At 46.8% G+C, this 23,590-nt stretch overlaps 1 protein-coding gene across 4 annotated transcripts in view; it reads left to right on the top strand.

The window, feature by feature from the left end:
• The window catches only part of PRICKLE2 (prickle planar cell polarity protein 2), a 189,519-nt gene extending 166,137 nt beyond the window's left edge, over nucleotides 1-23,382 (top strand). For all 4 annotated transcript variants that reach the window (XM_005297853.5, XM_042849991.2, XM_005297856.5 and 1 more), the window contains one exon: nucleotides 20,519-23,382. In XM_005297853.5, coding sequence (XP_005297910.2) covers nucleotides 20,519-21,387 — 869 coding nt within the window. In that variant the 3' untranslated portion in view covers nucleotides 21,388-23,382. The remainder of the gene's footprint in view (nucleotides 1-20,518) is intronic.
• Nucleotides 23,383-23,590: the final 208 nt, after the last annotated feature.

The raw sequence follows: 23,590 nt of genomic DNA, 5'->3' as shown, positions 1-23,590 counted from the left end.
TTGCAGTATGCCCTGATGGTCAATAGGCTTGGGTGCTGTCAGACCAAAAGGGGGAAACAAGGTCAAGAGACCAGCCTACCACCATTTCTCTCTCCCATGGGGACCAGTGGCTAGAGCATCTTCGCTGATCTCATGCACCACGCGTCTATTTGAGAGGTGTCTTTACAATGTAAATGCTAGTTGATCGGGACTAGGAGAGAAGGGCAGGATGGAGGAAAATTGAGGTACATGCCCTATTGTGTCTAGAGAATAGCCAAGCGAGGAAAGAAGACAGCTTGTGCCCCTCTTCAGGTCGAGCTATACAGAAGCAGAGATACCAAGCAGAGATAAGAGTGAGAACACAGTATGTGACAGCCAGCAGTACAACCTCCCTGGAACCTAGAAAGTACCGTACAGTCTGTAAGACAAAGGTGCATGCAAGTAATAGAGTGTCCTGTCCGCTTTAACTGGGGAAATCCCAGAATTTACAGGTTTAACAAGACAGTTGAGCACTGCAAGACCGCGAATTCACCTCACTTGGATTTCTCTTATTTGTTTACTAAATATAATTATTTCAATGGGGGGGGGGGGTTAATGTATTTCAAAACAAACCCATCACTGCTCTTTAATCCTTCCTTTAAAAGAAGGAAAATCATTAATGCCAGCTGCTGGAGAAGAGCCGGATTTTAGCCACAAGAGGCCAAGGAGCTCCCCTAAGCAGCGGCTGGGGCCAAAAATTATTTCAAAACCCTTTGAAATATAACCCATGACAGGCCCACAATAAGCCCCCATTTGTGTAGTGTTGTTATTTTTAAGTTGAACATTATGGTGCTTAGTATTTTACTAGCCTTTCCTTTTTATATACACCACTCTCCCTCCCCCCCCCATGCATGTCTTTTCATTGTATTGTAATAACTAGTCACAAAACCAGAGATGATGCTGGCTTCCCATAACTGTAAATGTATCCAAATGAAATATTCAGTATTCGCTTGGTCTGACTACATTTGCTTTTCATTCCTTGGCTGCAGCAAAGCGTGTGTGTGGAATAAGCCTGTTGGGGCTTAGGAGATATAACACATTAGTCTGCAAACAGGCTTTATGTTTGATTCAGACCCCAGTGCAATGGAGTTTTTCTTTAGTCGACAGTAGTTTACGTTATCAGATGACCACGCTAATCTGGCGCAGCTAACGGCCTTTCCTCAGGAGTCCCTAAAGCATGAAACCTCCTTGAAAAGAAAATACCAAGTATGGTTTGTTAGCCACAGATATTTACTTTGCTTTTTCTCCCCCCCCATCCCCCCTTTCTCCCTCCCCCCCTCCCCCTCCCCCGGCTTTTTTCTTTTCGGCCAAGCTTTGTTTGGATTGAGGCATGTACGGTCCCCTCCCCCCGGAAAATCTGATCCACCTCTCATGCTTTCACCTCATAACTAGCTGCCTAGAAATGGTTCAGAGTCCCGTTGCATGGGCTGCTATTGTTATTATTTACAAGGTGCTGGCAGTACGCTCGGCACCGTGCAACAGATGCGAGGCCCTGTCCAGCCCTTGAGAGCTCAGAGCATACCAACCCCACTCAGGAAACGCAGTAGGGACAAGTCTAGAGGTGTCTCTGAAGCCCCTTTGTAGCATCCGGCTTCAAGAGCGGAGAGGGGTTAGTGGAGACTGAGTGAATTTTAGAAGGGTTATGAATCTCCTCGGCCTGAACCAACAGGACTCTTTTGTTACTCCTCTGCCCTCAGGAGAAGTTTATGGGTTCTGGTGTGTTTGCAGCGCCATACCTGGAGTTGAAATACTCTGTTTCCGGCCAGATCCTCGCTCAACTTCCATAAATTAAGCTCAGAATAGGACATAAGAGGAAAGCAGTCTTCCCGCCCTATATACAAAAAGGGAATCGGAAATTAAGGACAGAGAAGGCAAAATAAATCGCTTTCAGAAATCGGTGTAAGCATGTGTGTAGGTGAAAGCAATCTGAGAGCGCCTCAGACCCACATCTTAATTCTCCTGATATGGAAACTTTCTTAGCATAAATAAACTTGAGCCACACTGAGGTCTGTTGCTGGATTTGCAGCATGCAGCCAATGTACAGCTATTTAAATAATTATTTCATCGTTTGGAGCTTACATGTAACAAGTTATCTGGCCGCAGATCAAGAGGCGGGTTTTAAAAAAGGTTTTAATTACTACAATGCAAAAATATCTCTATATTTAATCTTTGGACATCCCTTTTTAAAGCATTACGGGGAGGTTTTCAGTGGCACTCAACTCCTAATTGTAGCTTTGAAAATCTGCCCTTAAAATCAAACAGTCCTTCCAAACACGTGCTCTATTAATGTATATTAATTAATCTGTTCCTTCCTGCTTAGTTTTCTCTACTGGAGAAGTAGCTCAGAATGCTGAGGCTTGTGTTGAAGGTGTCAAACAAGTACTTACGAAATCCAGGTGATCATCGTTTTCAAGGGTATTTTGTATTACAATGGTGCCTAGAGACTCTGACTGAGATCAGGGCTCCATTGTGCTAGGCACAGAACAAATAGAATAAGAGGCAATCCATCCCCAAATTGTTCACTATCTGAAGAGACAAGGCCAACTTGTCTTCTGCCCGGGAGAAGAAAGAAAGGATTGTTATTCCCAGTTAATAGATAGCAAACTCAGGCACGAAGAGTTTAAGTGACTTGCCCAAGGTCACGCAGGGGATCGGTAGCAGAGCTGGGAATTGGAGCCAGCTAGGTTATGTTCTGTAGAGTAGTGGAAGAGAAAACGAAGTACTTCACACGCTACCTTGTTTAGCTGCCTTCTCCTCTCAGAGGCAGGGCTCCTTCTTCCCACCCACTCTTACCGCTGCTGTTACTCAGCCCAGGAGACAGCGTGCAGCTCCCACAGGGTGTTTTACTTTTCATGATGGCTCAGCCTGGCTTTTGGAAAGCACTCAGTACAGACCCCCTGCAAAGCAAACGCCACAGTAAATATGTCACAAATCAGAACCAGCCTACGGTGCCGCTGGCTTCAGAGCGCTCCTTGACACAGCGCTAAACTGCAGCTCTCCTAAATGAAGCGAAGTAAACGTGTAGAGTCACTCTATCCATGCAATTTGCGACTCCCACCAAGAAAGCTTGAGTGCATTTTTTTGGAAAACACTCCAGCGCTTCCCTTTGTACTAAAACACTGAAAAAGTCCCTTTAAAATTCCGTCTCCACACAGTTGCTCCACCTTATAAAATACACTGTGGAGTGATTAATTCTGAATCTGTGCAATATTTTTATGACATCACTGAAAACATTTATTTTATATAGAGCTGAAGGGCAAACAGTCTCTGACCTGCACAGCACATGTTACAATCTGACTGACTCCGTCCTGTGGAAATTCTGCTGTGATGTTTCTATTAAAGCTCAACCAGTAATTAGCTGGAGGTGCCAGGGAAAGCAGATAACAAACCAGGTGTGTGGCTAGAGTCCATTTTCTATGGGTAAAAAGCTACCTGTGTCATCCACCTGTGAAGTTATTGTTACTGTTATATCTGCATTGCTGTCAATAGTACCTAGACACCCCAACCGAGATCTAGGCTCCACTGTGCCAGGTGCTGTACAAACACACAGGAAGAGACACTTCCCCCCCCCCCAAGAGTTATTGTCTAATTAAATGACAGACAAAGGCTAGAAAAACAAAGTAGTATTGTGCCCATCATACAGGTGGAAAATGCAGGCACAGAGAGATTCAGCAAGCACGTGGGCAATCCCGTTTAAGTCAACAGGGTACTGACAAACTTTGAGGTACACACACGCTTAAGTGCTTCGCTGGATCAGGCTCTTCTAAATGACTTGCCTGAGGTCACACAGGAATGTTGTGCCGCTGGTGGGAATTGAACACAGATCTCCTGAGTCTCAGTCCAGTGCATGGGAATCAAGCGGTGTCTCAGTCCAGTGCATGGGCATCAAGCGGATCTTTCTCATTTACCTAGTAAATGGTTGCACTGGATGAACAATAAGTACTGGATAAGTATGCACCAGTGGTGACTTTTGTAAGCCGGACTTTTCACCCGTGAGAATGGCATGAAATCCTGCGGGGGTTCTTTCTAAACAGATTCTAGTTAATCCCTTTAGAGCCCATTCAAATGAGTTAGTTAAGATACGTAACACTAATGTTCAGGGCAAACCTACTAAGCACTCACCCTAAGTGTCTAGATGTGCTCTGTTGTCACACCATGTATACTAATATATTGAGATTCAGTTAGACCACTGAATTTGCCGTGTTAGCCATAACCCTGCATTTCCTTTCTGTTTGTGGATTTAAATTAGATCACTAGCGGTCTGTTCTCTCCTAGCTGGGCATGTCTAATCTCCATTAACATTTATGGGACGTAACCACACACACCAGCAAAGGAAAATAGACTCCTGATTGTAGTTTTTGTCTCTCATTTCCCTGTCTTTTTTTTTTTTACTGTGATTTGTTTAAATGTTTCCCTGGCCCCAATATCAGTCGTAATCTGTGAGGCAATCTGAATTGCTATGGTGCCTTCACTGAGATTAGACAAAGGGTAGGTCTACACTTACCTCCGGGTCCGGCGGTAAGCAATCGATCTTCTGAGATCGATTTATCGCGTCTTGTCTAGACGCGATAAATCGATCCCGGATCAATCCCGGAAGTGCTCGCCGTCGACGCCGGTACTCCAGCTCGGCGAGAGGAGTACGCGGCATCGACGGGGGAGCCTTCCTGCCGCGTCTGGACCCGCGGTAAGTTCGAACTAAGGTACTTCGAATTCAACGTAGCTGAATTTGCGTACCTTAGTTCGAAGTGGGGGGTTAGTGTGGACTAGGCCTAATCTGTAATAGAAACAGACTTGGAAGGAGGTGGGAGGAGAAATGCATTAGTTTTCCAGTGCAGCTTGGAGCCAGCCTGGTCTCAGTGGAATTCTATGACAAAGCCAGAGAGCATCCTCCTACTGAGATCAGATGGGCAACTTTACAGACACTCCACTCCCAAGAGAGGTTCATAAGAGAACCTAACTGGCAGGCCCAACATATGGCCTCCAAAAGAGTGTGCGGCAACATTCTTAAATTCCCAGCTGTGCCATCTTTCTAGCCTCTCTGCTGGCTTCACTCTTGTGAACAGACAGGGTGTTGAAATATTAAAACATTTGTGCTTTGGATTTCTTCGGAGAGCAAGGAACTCTTCATTTTCAGTTATTTGTTGGCCAACAATTATGGAGCCACTAGGGGGAGTATATCGGCATCTTCGCATTCTCACAGCTGCAGTTCCAGTAAACTCAGCATTCTGAGTTGCTCTGCGATGGGTCACCCAGCTTAGAAGCTGAGAGGTTAAGACATTTGCGGCTCACTCTTTGAAGGGAGCTACTTTTTCCTAGCCTATCATATTCAGTTTCCTTTGGCCAGCCAACTTTGGGAATCTCCACTAAGTGGAAGTTTCCAACATCACAAAATTAACAACAGTAGATTCTACCATCGTAAAAAGGTTTACACCAAAGCTTCTGTCTAATTCATTAAACTGGCAGGATGCGGGTGTTCTGGCGTTGGTGATCCTTATCTCATGAGAGCGAGCTGATCCTGCCAGAGATTAAGCACAACCTGGAAGGCGTTCAGTCCCTTATAGAATTGAACTTGAGCCCAATAGTTGTCTTGTTGCTATTGTCTTGTTAATTCCAATGGGTGTTTCATAACCTTGTCAAAGATGATGCAAAGTATTGTGCATACTTAGCAGCCAAATTATCAATAAAAGCTTCTCTCTGCTGATTCTGAACAATGGTTTTAGCAAAACACCAGTTGGTCTAATAGCCCCCTTTAAGAAGTCCTGGCAAACAAAATTTCACAGTGAAATAACAGTCTCTTTGTTTGCAGACAACTTGGGGAGGTATCAGAGGTTAGGCCCACATTGAATGATGACATTGTTGGAGTGCTCAAAAGGACAAACAAATTTTAACCAGAAAACCAGCTCGATGTAGGTTAACAACAGAGTCAACTCCTGCCCTCATTTGACATAGGTGGAAATCCGGAGTAACTACTGTGAAGTCAGTGGGATTCCCTGGGGTGTCAATCAGGGCAGAATTGGGTTCAACGGGTATAGGCAGATGTCCGCTGGAGTTTTTTATATCACGAAACACCTAGAGACCCCAATTAGGTTCTTGTAAAAACTGAACAACCGGGTGTAAAAGGCAGTCTCTGCCCAAAAGAATTTCCAGTCTAGGGTTACGGCGCAATGCAGACTGGAGTCAGAGACAGACAAATGGGCGTTCGCGGAGTAAACACGGTGGCCGTCAAATGAACGCGTTATGCATAAAAGAAGGCTGCAGTATCTAACAAAGCCCCAGTTCTGGAATTAAAGTGGAAATTCCAGTTGAGCTTTATAGCAACTCATGTAGCAACTCTGACCACCTGTAAACGGAGAGGGAGAGAATTACCATCTCTGCTCCCCTCAAGTATGTTCTGCAAACTATAGCTTCACGCGTAAAAGGGGGAGAGAGGGATGTGAGACCATCACAATAGAAGTCATGCTGGCATTGAAGCACAGGGCCTTTTACAACGGGAAAACCTTCTTAAAAAGGTCATCTCCCTGTGCCAAGTCAGCCATATTTGGCAAGACGAGATCACTGTCATAGGAATCTCAGCAAATAGTGTCTCGCCCCATTGGAGCAGCTCTGTTCCCAGCCTTTCATGGCAGCTGGCAAGCCCATCTGCTTCTCTGCATCGGACAAAGAGTCCGAAGCGAGGGGGTGGAGAGAGTCTGTCAGTGTACGGAGTGGAGCGGCAGTGGCAGGAACACTGAATTGGCGGGCTCTTTGCCTTCAATCTGTTTCCCTTTCTTCCTCCAGGTGAGGAGGGGATTTGAAGCTGAAAGCCCTGCTTGCAGTTCAGACATACTTGCAAAACCCAGGGGCCCAAACTAGCCTCTCCCTTTCCTTTGTTGCTGCAAAGGTAGATGAAAGATCAAAAAGCCCACTGATGTCCCCGGAAGCTGGGGAGCTCCGTGCAGCCAATGCTGAGCACTGCTGAAAATCCCACTCCTCGGGTATTGTTTTCTCTTCCCCTCCCGCCCCCACTGAGGATGCGGATGTTCTTGGCAAGGCTGTGGATGAAATCCAGACTGTTGTACCATCCAGTACATACCTAAGTAGCAAACTGCTCCCAATTCCATTTAGCTGTCACTGTCTTTTTCACGGGCAGGGAGACCTCCCCCAGCTCTTCATCCACCCCCTTCCCTTCCAGCCCCGGAAAATGGAACTTTTCTTTCAAGTCACTAGGGCAACAGCACTTAGCAGACTTGTTGCAACTTCAAAATATAGAGAGAGATACCCTTGCATTTCCCAATCAAACAGGCGAAGCCTGAGATTCTCCTTCTGACAAGGACAATATCAAGGTGTATTAACACTGATTAGTACACTCTGCGCTCTCTTTTGTTTTCCATTCCTTCATTCCCCTGGAAGTTTGGCCGGCAGTCCGTGTGTATATTGAGATGCTCTTGCCTTGCGTGAGCACGTGTTAGTTTGCTGTTGTTGGATCTCTGGTGGTAAACACTAGGCTGACTTTTATTTTAAACAAAAGCACAGAAGCATATGCTTTGCAAAACAAAACGAGACCTGAAATGGACCCTTGGAACCCGATATTGCTGCAAGAAAATAATTGTGTATCAAATAGTTGTGCTTCCCTGACCGGTCAGCCACCCTTCCAAACCCAGGACACTGTGTTCTAGGAGATGGAATCCTGTTTGTTTTGTGGAGAGTCGTAAAATCCAGCGCTGGCCACTTGGAGGGCTCTGCGGACCCTTTCTGTGTGCTCCCGTGTTTGCTCACACATTCTCAACTGTTGCTCTCCTCTTAACAGCGTTCATCTTTCTCATCTGCAAATCAGTTGTTGAGAGAAAAAACGGAATTAGTTCCCAACATGATGCATTGAAATGACAACTGGCCCCTTCCTCATGCAAATCTAAGCGTTTCAACAGCTTTCTTTCCTGTTGAAAACTCCTCCACTGCGAAGCAGGCAGACAAAGGGAGCAGCAGAAGGATTCTGCAAGTGGGCTGTCTTTTCTGGCTGCATGCAAAATAGATCGGGGGGGAGCCCTGTTTGCAGAATGACTGGTGTAGAAACCCTGATTATCCCACTGAGTACCCCAAAGACTGCGGCTTCACTAATGTGGCATGGCGGATGAGGAGGTTACACCAAGCACACTGCATTAATAATTTCCAGTCAAATCTCTCACCCAGACAGTACTGGCATAGTGGCTGTTTTCAGTGCGCTGGGTGTCCGAGCTGTTTGTGACAAGAAACGTATCCTGAAATCATTAGAAAATGGTCATGATTTACCGTGCACCAAGCTGCACAGCTGAGTGTCAGAATCATGAGCGGCTTGGCAGGCGCTTTGCTTGTCTCTGAATTACAAGGTTCCTTGCCTTTCTCTCCCAGCCTTGTTTACGTTCAGCTATTTCCAGTGGTTATATAACTGTTCCCGTTTAGTTCTGCAAAACCCAAGGTCAAAGTGGAGTGAAGCTGCGCTATAAACAAGTCACTGACAGTGCTGCTCCTCTTTCTCTTAAGTTCCTTTCAATTCCTGGGGTGGAATTTAAGATCAAGCCCATTTCATGGGCTGTGGGTTCTTAGGAAAGTGCCTATCTAGCACTATAGAGACAGCCAGAATCCAACAGCTTCAGGGGGCACTTGGGGGAGGGAAGGTTAGAAGTGAAAGACGCTGTCCTGTTCTGTTCTGCCTGCGGAAGCTGCAGTTAAACAAAGCTAATCAGGATACGCTGATTTTGGAAACGTACATTCAGCTTTACACATTTAACACGCTTCAGACCTCAGTTACTATGCCCCACAGAGGACTTGCTTTCTATGCCTTGTGGTGAGTGTAAGGAAATGGAGTGGTAGTGAATTGCTGTATTCACAAGTGGTATAATAAACTAATCAAGCATTATTTAAACCTCCTTTCTGCCCAGTTCAGCAAAGCATCAAGCATGGGCTTAACACCAATTCCTGTCAATGAGACAGCACGAGGGTGGGATTTAAGTTGGCGTTGTGCAAAAATGTTCACAGTGAAACCATAAAACCATTGCAAAACCTACCTTGTGTCTTGTGCGTCGTCACAAGCTTCGCAAAGCTTTTAGGGAAACTTGAGCCTGGTCTAGAGAGACCTCCAGACGACGTATGCATTCATCTAAAGTCTGGTTTTCCATGGCTTTAGCATGGAAACGGGTCATTGCTACTCGTTTTGACTGAAGCCCTGCCTACATTTGAGACATTTGAACCAGTGTAACTGCATATGGCTATCCGCCGTATCCAATAATGGTGTCACGGCATCTCATGTGTTTTCTGGTGGCCACACAGTCCGATCTGTGAGGAGCAAGGTCGCGAGGAAGGTAGAGCCTCTCATGGAAGACTTGGCATGACGCTTGGCCCTTCTTTCATTGTTTTGTGCATCTGTCTTTCTCCAAGTGTTTACAGCTTCCATCGATAGTTGCTCCCCAGTCAGGTCTGTCCTTGGCTGGGTCCTCAAAGTTACCAATATGCAGCATGAGTTGAGATTCTCCTTGAAGCATTTACATTAACCGCTCTTTCTGTGCTTTCTAGTGTAACTAGCATCACTGCAAACCCTTAATGTAGATTCACTGCACTGACATCAAACGGGGTTTGTGCCAATGCAGCTTACTCTGATGTTACGCAAGGATGCTGTTACCCTTGACATTTGTGCAGTGTATCTACATTAGGGGGAGTGTACTCCTGTAACTATATAGTTGTTGACTGGAAATAGTGTCGCTTAAGATCAATTGTTGTCAATGAGACAGCAGGAGATTGGGTGACCAGATGTCCCGATTTTATAGCGACCGTCCCGATATTTGGGGCTTTTTCTTATCTAGGCTCCTGTTACCTCCCACCCCGCCCTGATTTTTCACACTTGCTGTCTGGTCAGCCTCGCGGGAGGGGGGGCCAGATTTCTCAAATGTAGATGGGGTCAGTCTTGCTTTGAGGCTTTAGTGTTTTTGGAACTAGAAACTTACAGGGTGTGATGAGATATTGCAGTCCTCCATCATTCTAGCCTTTTTACGGAAGAACCACGTGTACCAGCAGAGCTGCCATTGAAGTCACTGGAGGCTCAGTTTGGTCCTTGGTTAGAATTTCATGGTGTCTTGATGAGACAGGTGTTTTCATTCAACAATTTGACTTGAATCAGCAAAACAAGATGCTTGGCCTTTCGCACTGCGCCACGCTCCGGTAGCACCAGGGAGCCATCTACCTTCAGCCAAGTCACACGGCAGTAGGCTTGGCAAGGCTACACAGTTGTTCCGGCTCCTCACATTGAGGCTTTGAAGAGTCATCAGGAGATGGTGATTTAATCCCAATCAAGAGGGACATTTCAGAAGGTCCTGCAGAGGTGAGGGGAAAAGGGAAACTATATTTGTACAATAAAAACATGCTCCAGCCATGGGCTAGAGTAAGTTTTCCTCTCCCCTGGATAGTCTGGTGAAACAGATTCTCAAATTTCTTTAATAGAAAAATATCCTTTGCATGGCAGGGTCCCTCTCTCTTTCTTCCAGGGTAACATTTCACTTGATCGAATTATGAACTGTGTTCCCAGACAAAACACATCATTAAGCTGGAGCTAAAGGGGCTGTACATGAATATCAGTCATTTAAATGGATCACCCCAGATTTTGTAGTTGTAATTAAAAAACAAATGTCCGAAAAAAGAGAAAATGGAAAGTTAATGGTACATTCATCTATATTATGGAAACACAACACTACATAAATATTACTCATTCCTCCATGGAGGGTCAATACACATCTGAGACCATAATCGCGACTAACTAATATGAAACCCCGCTACCGCTGGATACCCCGGGACCTGAGAACATCGCAAACCCTGCAGACGTGTATTACATGTGGTGCTGCTGACACCTGGAACCTAGGCCATTGTGGTTTATAAGGCAAAGCATAGATAGCCTAGCTGCAAAGTCACATTAGTTGTAAGAGCACCACAGCAACAAGGAGCCCAGTCCTTGTGCACAGTAAAGAGTTAAAATGGGTGACACCTGGTTAGGACCCACTTATTGGCACTTGCTTGATCAAGCAGGAGATATAACACTTAAGCAGAGCAGTTATTACCATTCATTATCGTTCAAGTAAAGCCGTTATCCTGCAGAAAGGCTTTTGCATGTGCCTAACTCCATGCACTGTGACTAATATCTTAGGAGATATCCCATTAAAGCCCCTTTTGGCCCAAAACACTTTACAAATGAGATAGATATGATGCCCTTAACTGCAGCTGCCCCTGGTGAGGTGGGTGCCTTCAGCCAGCAGGCAGGATGCGGTGTGAGACTGGGTGCAGGAAAAGGTTGGTACAGGACACCAGGGCAAATCCGTTGCGTGATGGATGCATGATGGATTTTCTAATGCATGATGGATTTTCTAATGCTTGGACAGAGCAATCAAGACATTTGAGCCAACCTATTGCCTAGGTATAAACCTAGCTTCATGGAGACTTTTAGAAATCTTAGCCCTATTGAAGTCAATGGCAAATTGACGTCAGTGGGGACAGGATTTCAGCCCTGGTGCTTGGATCACTAAGTCATCTCCTCAACCTCAAAGCGCCACTTGCATTTTGGGTGCTTTAGGAATTCCCCAGCCTGTGGTTGTGAATAGCCTAGAACATATGTCCTTGCCTTGCTCATTTTAAGAGCTCCACAGCATTCCTAATATCTGCATCAGTGCCATTGATTAATGAGCTAATTTCCTCCTTCAGCAATCTCAGACCAGTGAAACATGCCCCACATTGCCAAGGTCAACAAGATTAAAACAAATTTGGAGTTTCTAGGCCAAGTTATTTTTTGACAGATTAGGAGGCAAAAGTTAGGGGAAATCTTCTAAAGTGAAGCCCACCTCATTTTTTTTTTTGAACCCCTCATATTCCACAAACACCTTCTCCAATTTGCTTCACACTTGATAGGAAAATAATTATGCTGGCAGGAGATCGTCTTGGTGAAGTTTCAAGTAGATTTGGTTTAGTTTTTGCAAAGTTATTTCGAGTCAAGTTAAGCCAGATAATGAAAAGCTGTCTTCCCCCTTCGCTATGGTGGGCCTAACCTCTCTCCGCGGGTATGGTCAGAGTAGCGGTATGATGATGTGCAGCTGCTGGACAGCTGACTGACTTCCTGTTTGCATTGGAGTGTCTTCCCTCTGGGAGCAGCGTTGGGGGCTTCTCAGAGTGTGTGCTGTAGTGTACCCTGGGATTGTTTCGTGGTGATTACGTGCTCCAGCCATGAGCTAGAGTAATTTTTCCACTCCCCTGGATAGTCTGGTGAAACAGATTCTCAAATTACGGTAGATGTTCTCAGAACTGGGTTCGTGTTATAACCAATATTTTCCCCACTCTTCTAAATCTTGATGTTTGTTTAATAACGAGGCTCCGTGGGTGAAGAGCCCCAAAATCCCATGGACCTAAGAAGTGCTGCTTAAACCCCACTATTGGATAACGCTGCATCACTTGCCCTGTATTCTGAAATTATTTCTCTATGTGACTTCCAGTTCTCAAGAAAAATAGCTCAGTGCGTGTTGTGAGTGGGGAGAGTCTGGAATTGTCTGACCACAATTAAAGCTCTAGGCCCAGATCCATTGAAATCATTGGAGGTTGGGAGGCTAAATACCTTTGTGGATCTGAGCTGTAGAGCCTGGATCTCAGCTCTGTCACACCCAGGTTTATATCTCCATTGATGTCAATGGGGACACACTCCCATAATGGTTACACACTCCGTGTAATGAATGGAGACTCAGGCTCGTGTTTTCTCAACTGCACCTTAGTCAGTGAACACAATTTATATTAAAATGTACTAGGAATCCAACTGGGAGAGAGACAATTCTGGAGCTAGCAGGAGCCAGTCTGGCTCCTGGCATGAATCAGAGCAGCCCAGAGGCTGCTCTAATTTAACCTGGCTGCCCGTGGCCCCAAGGCATTGTTCTGGCAGCTGGAATTAGCCAGATTGCAAAGGCACTCCTGACACACCCTCTTTTCCCAGCCACCTCCCCAACGCCCATCAGCTGCGATAGGGCATGGCTTAGAGCTACGTCAGCTCAACATTAGCTGAGGATTCCCTCCATGCTGAGGAACTGGTTAAACTGGCACCTTGCACCTCTGGGGCCTGTAGCGGGAACTAGGCATCTAACTATCCCAGTACTAGGCCCTGTTACAACCTGCCACTTTCAAACTGCCAGCTCAAAGGTACGTCGAGGCGATGTCGATAACTGTCACGTATAAACCAAAAGCTTCCATGTCTGTCTTGTTAACCATTAGTTTACTGATGGTCATTTGTATTGCAGTAATGTCAAAAGGCCTCAAATCATGCAGTAGTTCTGCTGCCCGATAGGTTGCGTCAGGGGAACGGCTGTTAACTACTGTAACTGTGGTTAACTGTAGTGTGTTTGTGATTGTGTCATACACACATTGTCTCAGGGCCAGATTTCCATAGGGAATTAGGCACCTAAAGATGTAGAAGTAGGCACTTTTCTGCATCATTTGATGCTTAAATAGCTTATCTGCTTAACATCTCATGGAGTTTACTTTTGCATTTCTCTAGAGCCTTTATCAGAGAACCTCAAAGCACCTTCAAGGCCAACTCCAACCCTCTCTTCCTCCAACTTCCTCGGCCATAGAGGTTCCTACGTAGCAGGGAGCAAAGGTCATGAAGCAGATGCACAGTGTGTACAACAAGGCATATCACTTGTCCCGAGCTTTTCCTGTGAGGAGATGGGAGGGAGAAAGCATGGGAGAAATTTGGTTGGGGGCGCTCTGGGGGCTTTTAGCTTTTGGAAATTGGTCCTATTTTTAACTGTGTAATTTATATAGAGAGTCTTATCTAGGCCCAGGGTATTGGTGAGTCCATCTGAGAGGAGAGGGCCTTTCTCTTTGGCAGACATTTAGCCTTTGCTCTAGAACTTTTCTTCCTCGTCCTGATGCTCTGTCTGCCTTTTCTGCAGTTCCTATGGCGATGTGCCTCTTGTCCCTTTCCATCAACAGGCAAGCATTGCATTGCCATCACATGTTCTGTTGCCAAGTAACCATTGGCCATGTTTATCCTCTACAGTTCTGTTTGTTTTCACTATTACAGCTGTTGTTACTTGCACCGACACTCTTGGCTTGAAGCTCCATGGGTTGATGGGTTGCCAGTATACAAGAGTAGGACCACATGGCAGCCAACCAGAAATCCACATGCTATTTATTTTTCTTCTGACCCAATTGCACAATGTGGAAACACATTGCCATCCTCAAGACATGGAGCATGGGAGCATGTAGCCCCTCCCAGCTCAATCTCTAGCCAAGTTTTGAAGGAGGTCTGTCTGGACATTCAATTTATGTCTGTCAGTAGCAATCTTATCATACCTCTGATGCTTGTGGCGTCCACGTGATCACCAAACACAAATTTCAACCTAATCATCAATGCCCTAATGACCTGCCCTCTCCTCCTTCAGACATCTTTGAAAAGGGTAACAGCGCTAAAGGCACATAGGAACGTCATTGTCTATATGTTGTACTTCCATCCACAAACCTGTCTGTCTGACTGTCTTTAGGTGGTAAACTCCTTGAGGGAGGGATTGTGTCTCTCCTGTTTGGAAAGTGCCTAGCAGAGTGTTTCTCAAATGCAGCCCCCATGGCCACATGTGGCCACCGGGGCTCTTCTTGTGGCCACAGCCTCCTAGGCAGTGATTGTGGGAGCAAAGCCGTGGCCCCTCTCCCAGGACTGCCAGTAGGGGTTGGGCCCTGTCCCTCTCTGGAGGCAGGTTTGTATAATTTTTGGTGGTGCCCAGAACGGGTCCAAGTCCCCCACCCCACCCCCACCCCCCCACACACACACACACACCTGCCTTGTAAACTGATATGTCTTTTAAAATAATGTAAAAATGGACTGGAAACAGTAAATGTTTAACAGTTTCCCGATATTGCACAATATCACTATCGTAAGAAAAAAATATTTAACTAAGAATATCAATGTTATTAATACTCCTTTGAATACGGGAACAACCAAGCTCTCTTAGATCAATAGCCCTCAAAAGCAAAAACCTCTGTCTAATTTGCTATTGTACTCCAACAACGTCAATCTTGATAGCCAAGATTGATGAAAACTCCTTTTCTGATCTTTTAGATTTGCCACATCTTTCTTTTGTATAACTTCAGTTTGCAAGCTGGGGGTCGAACTCAGGCCCTCACTTGATGAATTACCCTTTTGTTCTTTTTCTCTGGGTAACTTTATTAAGAATTTATCCATTATTGATTATTATTATTACACAAAATTAATGGGGTGGGGACGAGGGGTTTGGAATGTGTGTGGAGGCTCAGGGTAGGGCAGAGGGTTGGGGTGCTGGGGTGAGGGCTTCCGGTTGGGGCCAGGGACAAGGGGGTTCATGGTGCAGGAGGGGGCTCAGGGCTGGGGCAGAGGATTGGAATGCGGGAGTGAGGGCTGCGGGGTGGGGCCGGCAAAGAGGGGTTCATAGTGCAGAAGGGGGCTCAGGGCTGGGGCAGAGGGTTGGGGTTGGGTGATGACTCTGGCTGGGGGGTGCAGGCTCTGAGGTGGGGCTGGGCCGGGGATGAGGAGTTCAAACTTTGGGGTGCAGCAGGAAGGTTCCCCGGGGGCTGGAGCTAGAGAGGTGGACACCCCATAGCCCTCTCCCCACCGGCATCAGCGAGCTCCAGGGGAGGGTCCCTCTTCTCCTCCCCCTCCCACCCACATGACGTACACCCGTGCCCCATGCTACTGCTCAGGAGGTCCAGACAGGATAAGCCCCCTCAGAGTCGCCTGGTGGGGCAGGTGGTCTGCCATGCCGCTGCACCTTCTCCCCTCCTCCCTGCCGCCAGCACCGCTCCCTTCGCAGGGGGCAGCCACCCGCTCTCCAGGGAGCAGGTGAGGCAGGGACGCTTGGGGGAGGCACGTGGAGGCAGTAGGCGGGGCCGGGGGAGAGACCCGGCCCCGAACATTGGTGGAGCCAGGCCCCTGGGGCCCTGAATTTGCTGGAACATGGGCCCATACAACTCACCACCCCTGTCTGGAGCCACAAATGCCAAAGGAGCAGGCAGCCGATGTGAGTTCCCCACCTTCCAAGGAGCCGTGGTGCGTGGGCTTCCAGCTTCCGCCCTGGGGTGGTGGGCGGCAGGCTCTGGCTGTGGGGCTCCATCCCCCGCTGCCGGGCTTCAAGCTCCGGCTGTGGGCTCACCAATCCCCCGTTGCCTCTGGACCCCACCACTTCCCACCCACGCCGTCCGGGGCTTAAGTTGTCACCCGGCTTGTGCTGGGGCTCAGTAAGTCTGCTGTGGAAAGCGATATTTGTATGTTTATTAATATCACTTTTCACTGCCTCCCACCTAGCTAGTAAGTCTGCTGTGAAACGTGGTGATCAACAAATATACAAATATCAGTTTTCACAGCAGAAGACCTACTAGCTAGCAGCTCCTAAAAAAAGGAATCAAAAAAGCCAAAGAAATAACAAAAAAGACAAGACCTTGCAACGCACTTTATTTTGTTTCTGTTCTGTTTAGGTCCAGTAAAGAATAGAGACAATCGTACATTATTTTTGTCATTGAGTCAGCAAAAAAACCTTACTGAAATAAATTACAATGATTTGGACATGGATATGTGCATATTTGTTTTTCCTAAAGTTAAGTATTTTAGGAAAAATTGTCCAAGCGGCCACCAGCAAGAGTTGGTGGCCGCACGCTAAGGCCACCAAAAAATTTCTTGTGAGTACCTCTGGCCTAGCACATCATGGGCACTACCTGAAATAAATGATAATCTCTTTAGAATTTCATATCTCCAACATGATAAGAGCCCAGCTGGACAGTCGCACATGCATTTCCTTTAAACATGTCTTGTTTGGTGGGATGAAGGATCCTACTATATCTCCTGGATAATGTAAAAACATTGTTCAGCTCTAGATCTACTTCCATGTTGTATTTAACTCTCCCTAGACAGTAATTTTTATTATTACGGATGATGAATTAAAGGAATAGGGTGTTTTTAAAGCATGGGACTGCAAGTCAAGAGAGGTGGGTTCTATTGCTGTTGAGGAAATACACAGGTATTTGAAACTATATAAATGCAAAGTGGTGCTGGTGTTCCTTATTATTAAAAGCCAGTTATTCCTCATTTGAAGCTGTACATCTGTCTTTGTGACATCCTGAAACTGATTGCTATAGAAGGGACTGGTGTGACAGAGTGGGGAACAAGGAGCAGAATAACTGCTCAAGCAGCAAAGATCCGTTTGCCAGGAAAATATCAATAGTGATGATGGAGGGGGAAATGAGGAAAGGAAAAATGAAAATGGCATTGAGCATAAAGCCGGACTGTTTCTAAACAGACATTATGGGTGGGATTTTCAAAAGTGTGCAGGGTTGACCTCACTCTGCCCCATTAAAGTCAGTGTGGCCAACCCCAAATGTTCCAAAGTCATGAGTCTCACCCCCCGTCCCCATCATGAGATTGGCTTAAAAAATAAAAATGCACCATTGTTTTATTTGCCTTCTGGTGTTTGTCTTTAGAAGTCACATTTTTTTAGCTTTTCTCTATAACCATTAGGTCTAGAAATATACTTCATTTAAAATGAAAGCTGAGATTCTCACATAATAACATGACTCCAGGAGCTGGGGCTTGAAGAAAAACACCAAATATTGTAGGACTCATGATAAGAGTTGTCAAAGTTGCAATGGTAACACTCTCATTGACTTCAGTGGGAGTAGGGTTAAGCCAAAACTGAGCACTTTTGATAATCCTGGTCAATCTTTGAAGTTTTCTGTCAAGTAACAGCTGATTTTCAGGGACCAAATTATGCAAAAAGTCTAGAGTAACATCTTGATTTTGACAGAAGTGCTCTAGATTTAAACCATGGTTACTGACAACAGGATTTGGCCTTAATAAAATGAAGTTTGCCAGAAAATGGCTTATGCCAAAGAAGTCAGGCTGTAGATTAAGCAATGGAAAGTTCTACTAAGAAAAACAGAGCAATTTATTTGTGAATTTTTTCAACCAATTTACAAAGTCAGAATGTCTCAGCGATGGCACAAGGAGCATGCCTTTCAATCGTGCTACTGCTGCAGAGATCTTACCAATTAGTTTGCGCAGAAAGGTTATCAAAAAATGCCAGTGTCAACTTTCGACATTTGATTTGGAATAAACTATACTTCAGCTGAAATAGTTTTTGAAATGTGGCATCTAGAGAATGCAACGTGAGCATTGGGTACAGCCAGTTACCAAGCAGTGAGCGGATAGTCCGAGCCTCTCCGGCTGGAGAGCAGAGCTCAGAGGAATAGTAAAGGACATTGGCTGTAGTCTAGTTCTCGTCCCAAAGGGGGTGGTGAGCTGACTTGTGCTCTTGTAACAAGCCCTCTACTGCTGCTGCAGAGAGTCACTGAACTCCCGTCCAGTTGCCAATCTGTACGTCTCGCCGCTAATATTAGCCTGGCTCCCCCATCCTACAAGAGGAGGCTCTTAGACAGAGAATCTACACAAGGATCCCTGATAATTCCCCCCAAATTCGGCAGTTCCCCAGGGATCAATAGAAAGCGAGGGCCATTCTGCACTGGCAACCCCTGCTTCTGTGTATCAGTCCGGCTCCCCTTGGGGTCCTTAAGAATCCCACCTCTGTCTTGGGGGATCTCCATGGCCCTGGATATGTGTCTGCCTGGTTCCATATACCTCCCCACCACAGCCTGGCCAGGCCCCAGGCCCTCCATCAGCCTGGCACACAAAGTGGGCAAGTATACGGTGCCATGGAAATAACTTTTTCCTCTTTCCACACCCACGTGGGGGACAATGTGCACCACTGTAGTGAACTGGCTCGTGCAGGGGCGGCCAACCTGAGCCTGAGAAGGAGACAGAATTTACCGATGTACATTGCCAAAGAGCCACAGGAATACGTCAGCAGCCCCACATTAGCTCCCCACAACCTCCACTCCCAGCGCCTCCCACCCACCGGCAGCCCTGCCAATCAGCGCCTCCCCCTCCCTTCCCGTACCTCCCAATCAGCTGTTTCATGGCATCCAAGAGGCTCTGGGGGCGAGGAACGAGGGCACAGCAGGGGAGGGGGTGGGAAGGGGTGGAGTGGGGGTAGAGCCAGGGGTTGAGCAGTGAGCCCCCCCCCGGCACATTGGAAAGTTGACACCTGTAGCTCCAGCCACGGAGTCGGTGCTTGTACAAGGAGCCTCGTATTAACTTCTGAAGAGCCCCTGGGTTAGTGTCTGTTTGCACCACTGCCCTCTCCTGGATGACAGAATTGCTCCTCTTTGGGTCACGTAGACCCTATATTGCTAATAGCTAATGGAGAGTGTTTCTGAGCTCAAGTGGCGGAGGCCTGTGCTTTTGGAGCAGGGTCTGGCTTCTGTCACTGCTATTACTGTGATATTCTGGTGGCCTTGGCTTTGTGACAGTACATTGCTCTGTCCTTCCAGAAGACCTCTGTCACCAGTGTCCTCTACAGGATGGCACATGGGTCTGCTCAATGGTTTGTGGCCATGTCTTCGCCTAGTGGCTAAATAATATTACACAAGGTACAGCCCTGACATCTCTGAATGGTGTCTGATCGTGTCACTCGTTATTACAGTGGGCTGTCATAGGACAGAAGGCCTGATACTGCTACAGAAGCATGAACGTTGCCAGGGGTAGCACTCAGGGACAGTGCAACCCATTAGGCAACTTAGGCGGGCGCCTAGGGCGCTAGCATTTGGGGGGCGGCCGGATCTTCGGCCGCCCCGGTCGTTGTCGGCATTTAGGCGGAGGGAGCTGGGGCAGGGGGGGCGCGGGGAGGGCTGCCTGCAGCAAATAAGGGGGGGGGCATGCAGGGGAACTCCCCACCCCAGCTCACCTCTGCTCTGCCTCCTCCCCTGAGCACGCCGCCCCGCTCTGCTTCTCTCCCTCCCAGGCTTGCGGCACCAAACAGCTGATTGGCACCGCAAGCCTGGGAGGCGGGAGAAGTGGAGCGGCGACAGCGTGCTTGGGGAGGAGGCGGAGCAGAGGTGAGCTGGGGTGGGGAACTGCCGCACGGCTCCCCAGGCGGGGGGGGAGCTGCCGCGGGGGAGAGGGCGTGGGGGGAGCTGCCGCAGGGCTCGGGGAAGGAGGCGGAGCAGAGGTGAGCTGGGGCTGGGAGCTGCCGCATGGCTCCCCAGGCTGGGGGGAGCGCCTCAGGGCGGGGGGGAGCTGCCGCGGGGGGGCACCTTAGGGCGGGGGGGGCAGAGAGATGCCACAGGGCTCGGGGAGGGGGGGTCGAAAGGAGGAAGGAGGCAACTTGCACCACCTTAAAGCAGCCTTGATTACCAAAGCGAGGGTGCTCGGCACTTTCTGAACATCACGCCTCCTTCAGGTGTCTCAAGTGAGGTACCCAAAATCACCTCTGTCCAGACCCTCAGCTGTGATTCCAATGGGAGTTAGGTGCCTAAATACCTTTTAAGGCTCTGGGCCTTGGTTGCTTTTGACGATTGGGATCGGTGTTGCCAAGCGAAGTGCAACCCCTCGCATTGTGCTGTTGCAGTGGAAGAGTCACATGTTAACTGCCTTTTTTCTTCTCCTCCCCACCAGGACTCTCTGCGGACGGTGGCGCCAAGCGCCAGGAGCACCTCTCTAGATTCTCAATGCCTGATCTGAGCAAAGATTCTGGAATGAACGTTTCGGAGAAGATGAGTAACATAGGGACGCTGAACTCCTCTGTGCAGTTTAGAAGTGCCGAGTCAGTCCGTAGCCTCTTGTCCGTGCAACAGTACCAAGATATGGAGCCGAACCTGCGTGACCTTGCCAATCCGGTCAGTTACAGAGAGATGCCATCGCATGGAAGGATGCATCAGAGTTTTGAGTATGACAGCGGGATTCCAGGGAACAAAATTCCTGGACAGGATAGTTCTAGACTTCCCCCTATGAGCGAGCGCACACGCAGACGAACTAATCTCCGGGATGATGATCGGCGTTACCGCCCACACAGATCCCGGCGGTCCAGACGCTCCCGCTCGGATAACGCCCTCCATCTGGCCAGTGAACAGTGCTGTCGATTGAAAGAGAGGCCCTCGCTGCGAGCCAGAGAGGACTATGACCAATTCGTGCACCAGAGAAGCTGCAGAGAGACGATGGAACAGGGCCCCCGCAGAGACCTGTATGGTCAGTGTCCAAGGACTGTGTCGGATCTTGCTTTGCAGAACCATCTGGGGGAGAGATGGGGCCCCTATTTTGCCGAATATGACTGGTGTTCTACCTGCTCCTCCTCTTCAGAGTCTGACAATGAAGGGTATTTCCTTGGGGAGCCAATCCCGCAACCTGCCCATCTCCGATACGTTACCAGCGAGGAGCTCCTGCACAAATATGGATCGTATGGCATGCCCAAGGCTTCCACGTTGGGTGGCAGAGGACAGTTGCACAGCCGAAAAAGACAAAAGAGCAAAAACTGTATCATATCGTAACAGTGTCGGTGCCTGGGCACGTTCTGAGAATGTAAATTCACTCATAAACTTGCACTGTTTTAGATCTTCAATGCGCTTTTTATTGTAACAAAAAGACCTGAAGACGGGGGATTTGTAAGAAGGTTGTAGATTGGCTTCTATAAGTAGTCACAAATCATTGGCACGGTGAATATATTTTGCACATTTTACTTTGGAAAAAAACAATTCACTTTAGCCTGTAATATTTACCTAGTATTTTTGCTCTTCTTCCTAAATACTGCCACTTCTTTAAGTCCAGTTTGTCCATATGTTTTAGTTACCACTGTTCACTATAATCAACAGCTTGTGTTCTCCTAATCCGCTTTGGTTTTCATTACCCATATTGGTAAGTAATTTGTCTCTCAGTCAGTGCTGGAGTCTAAGTTATTTCCATGATTGTTGTAAATGCAATGTAAATGAGAGTTTGGAGAAAATATTTTTGTATTTTGTAATATCAGAGGAATTTCTATATCTTAGGAGTCACTGGGAAACTGCATGCACATTCGTAAATGTTTTCAGCCAGAGCTAAACAAATGGTACTTCAGAATTCCTTCTAATTTTGCCATCAAATGTATTAAGTATATCAGTGAAATCTTGGGGGGGAGGGGTTAAGTCTTTTCATTCCTGGTAAATCAAAAGAACATTTTATGCTTTGTTCAGTCTTAAAGAGGCCTAGAAGGCGTTTTGGAGTCTGCTCACACCTTCGATTTTCAGTTACTCTATCAGTGACATATAGGAGTCTTTACAATTGCAAAAGTGACTTTTTTGTCAAATAGAATAGACCCAACGACCAAATGTCTGCAAAGTTTTAACAACCAAAGTTGGGGAAGGAATGTTCCATCTCTGGAGAGAATGCTGATGTGACTAAATTTTGAACAATTATTTGGAGTAAATAAAAGTGTAAATGGTGCAATTGTGTGATGTCAGCATGACGTTGTTTTGAGTATAGAATTGTCTTATGGTGCTCTAGTTTCCTGGATTATGTTAACTGCTGCTCATTACCAAAAGGAATCTTCAACACCGCCTGCTACATAGATCATAATAAAATGAATACAAACTAATCACATTGGGCTTAATTCCAGCATGGAGCTCTGCCCCCCCAAGCTCCCTTGGAGGTCAATAGGAGTTTGGAGTGTGTAGTCCCAGGGTGGGATTGAGCCTGTTATTTGGCGCTAGAATCAATCTACAAAAGCATCAACATGGTAGAGTGTTATATAAATAGGACTCAAATGTATTGTGCTATGGTGGATGTGAGTTTTTCTCTGTATGCTTTAAACCATTTGGGTCCTGAACATCAAGGTGTGTCTCATCCTGTTCCCAGATGGGACAATGAAGAGGGCAGATTTTCTGTAGGGCTGTAATATGGGTGCAATTTCTTTCACAGCAGGTCAGGGTGTTGCCAGCTCACAACAGCTTTTGTACTGTATTGTGGAGGGTTTGGGGACTCGATCAATCTCCCATTGGAGTTGATGGTAAAATTCCCATTGACGTCAGTGGCAGAAGGAGCCGAGGTACAAAGGTATTTAGGTGCCTAAAGATGCAGTAAAGCGGCTAGTGGGATTTTCAAAAGCTCCTAAGCAGGTTAGGCACCACTAAAAGTCGATGGGAGTTAGACACCTAGAGGGGTTTACAAAAGCACCTGTCTGCATAGTTAGGCACTGAAAGACCTGTATGCACCTGACCCATTCCTGCAGTTAGAGCCACAAAGGCAGATTCCATTGCAGGATTGGGACCTAACGTAATGTGTTTTGTAACTGGGAACAAACTATTGCCTGTCAAAAGCAGCGAATGTGGGAAATCTTGAAGATGGAGGTCTCTATACCACAGACTATTGCTAGGAAATTTTTGTTGTTTGTAAGGAGAATGTGATGATGATTATTTTTTTTAAAAAAAAGAGACAAGACTAAGTATTAAAACAACAAATGTTTTTCCAGCTGGAATAAATGGAAATATTGATCCAAAGGGGGAAAAGACCAATGTGTGTGTATGTGTTTTTTTTTAAAGAATGTCTATAACTTGTGAAGTTATGAGTCGTTTTTTTTATTTATTTTCAGTCTGTTCTATAATTAAAGCACAAAAACGAACTAAATCCCCTAGATCAGTGTTTCTCAGCCTTTTTGATACCAGGGACCTGCTTGCCGCCTTCCTAAACTCTGTCAGAGAGATCTCAGGAACCGGTGCTGGT

Source organism: Chrysemys picta, chromosome 7 (genome assembly GCF_011386835.1).
Source record: "Chrysemys picta bellii isolate R12L10 chromosome 7, ASM1138683v2, whole genome shotgun sequence".
NCBI classification, from domain to species: domain Eukaryota; kingdom Metazoa; phylum Chordata; order Testudines; family Emydidae; genus Chrysemys; species Chrysemys picta.
This window is presented reverse-complemented; position numbering and strand designations above follow the sequence as displayed.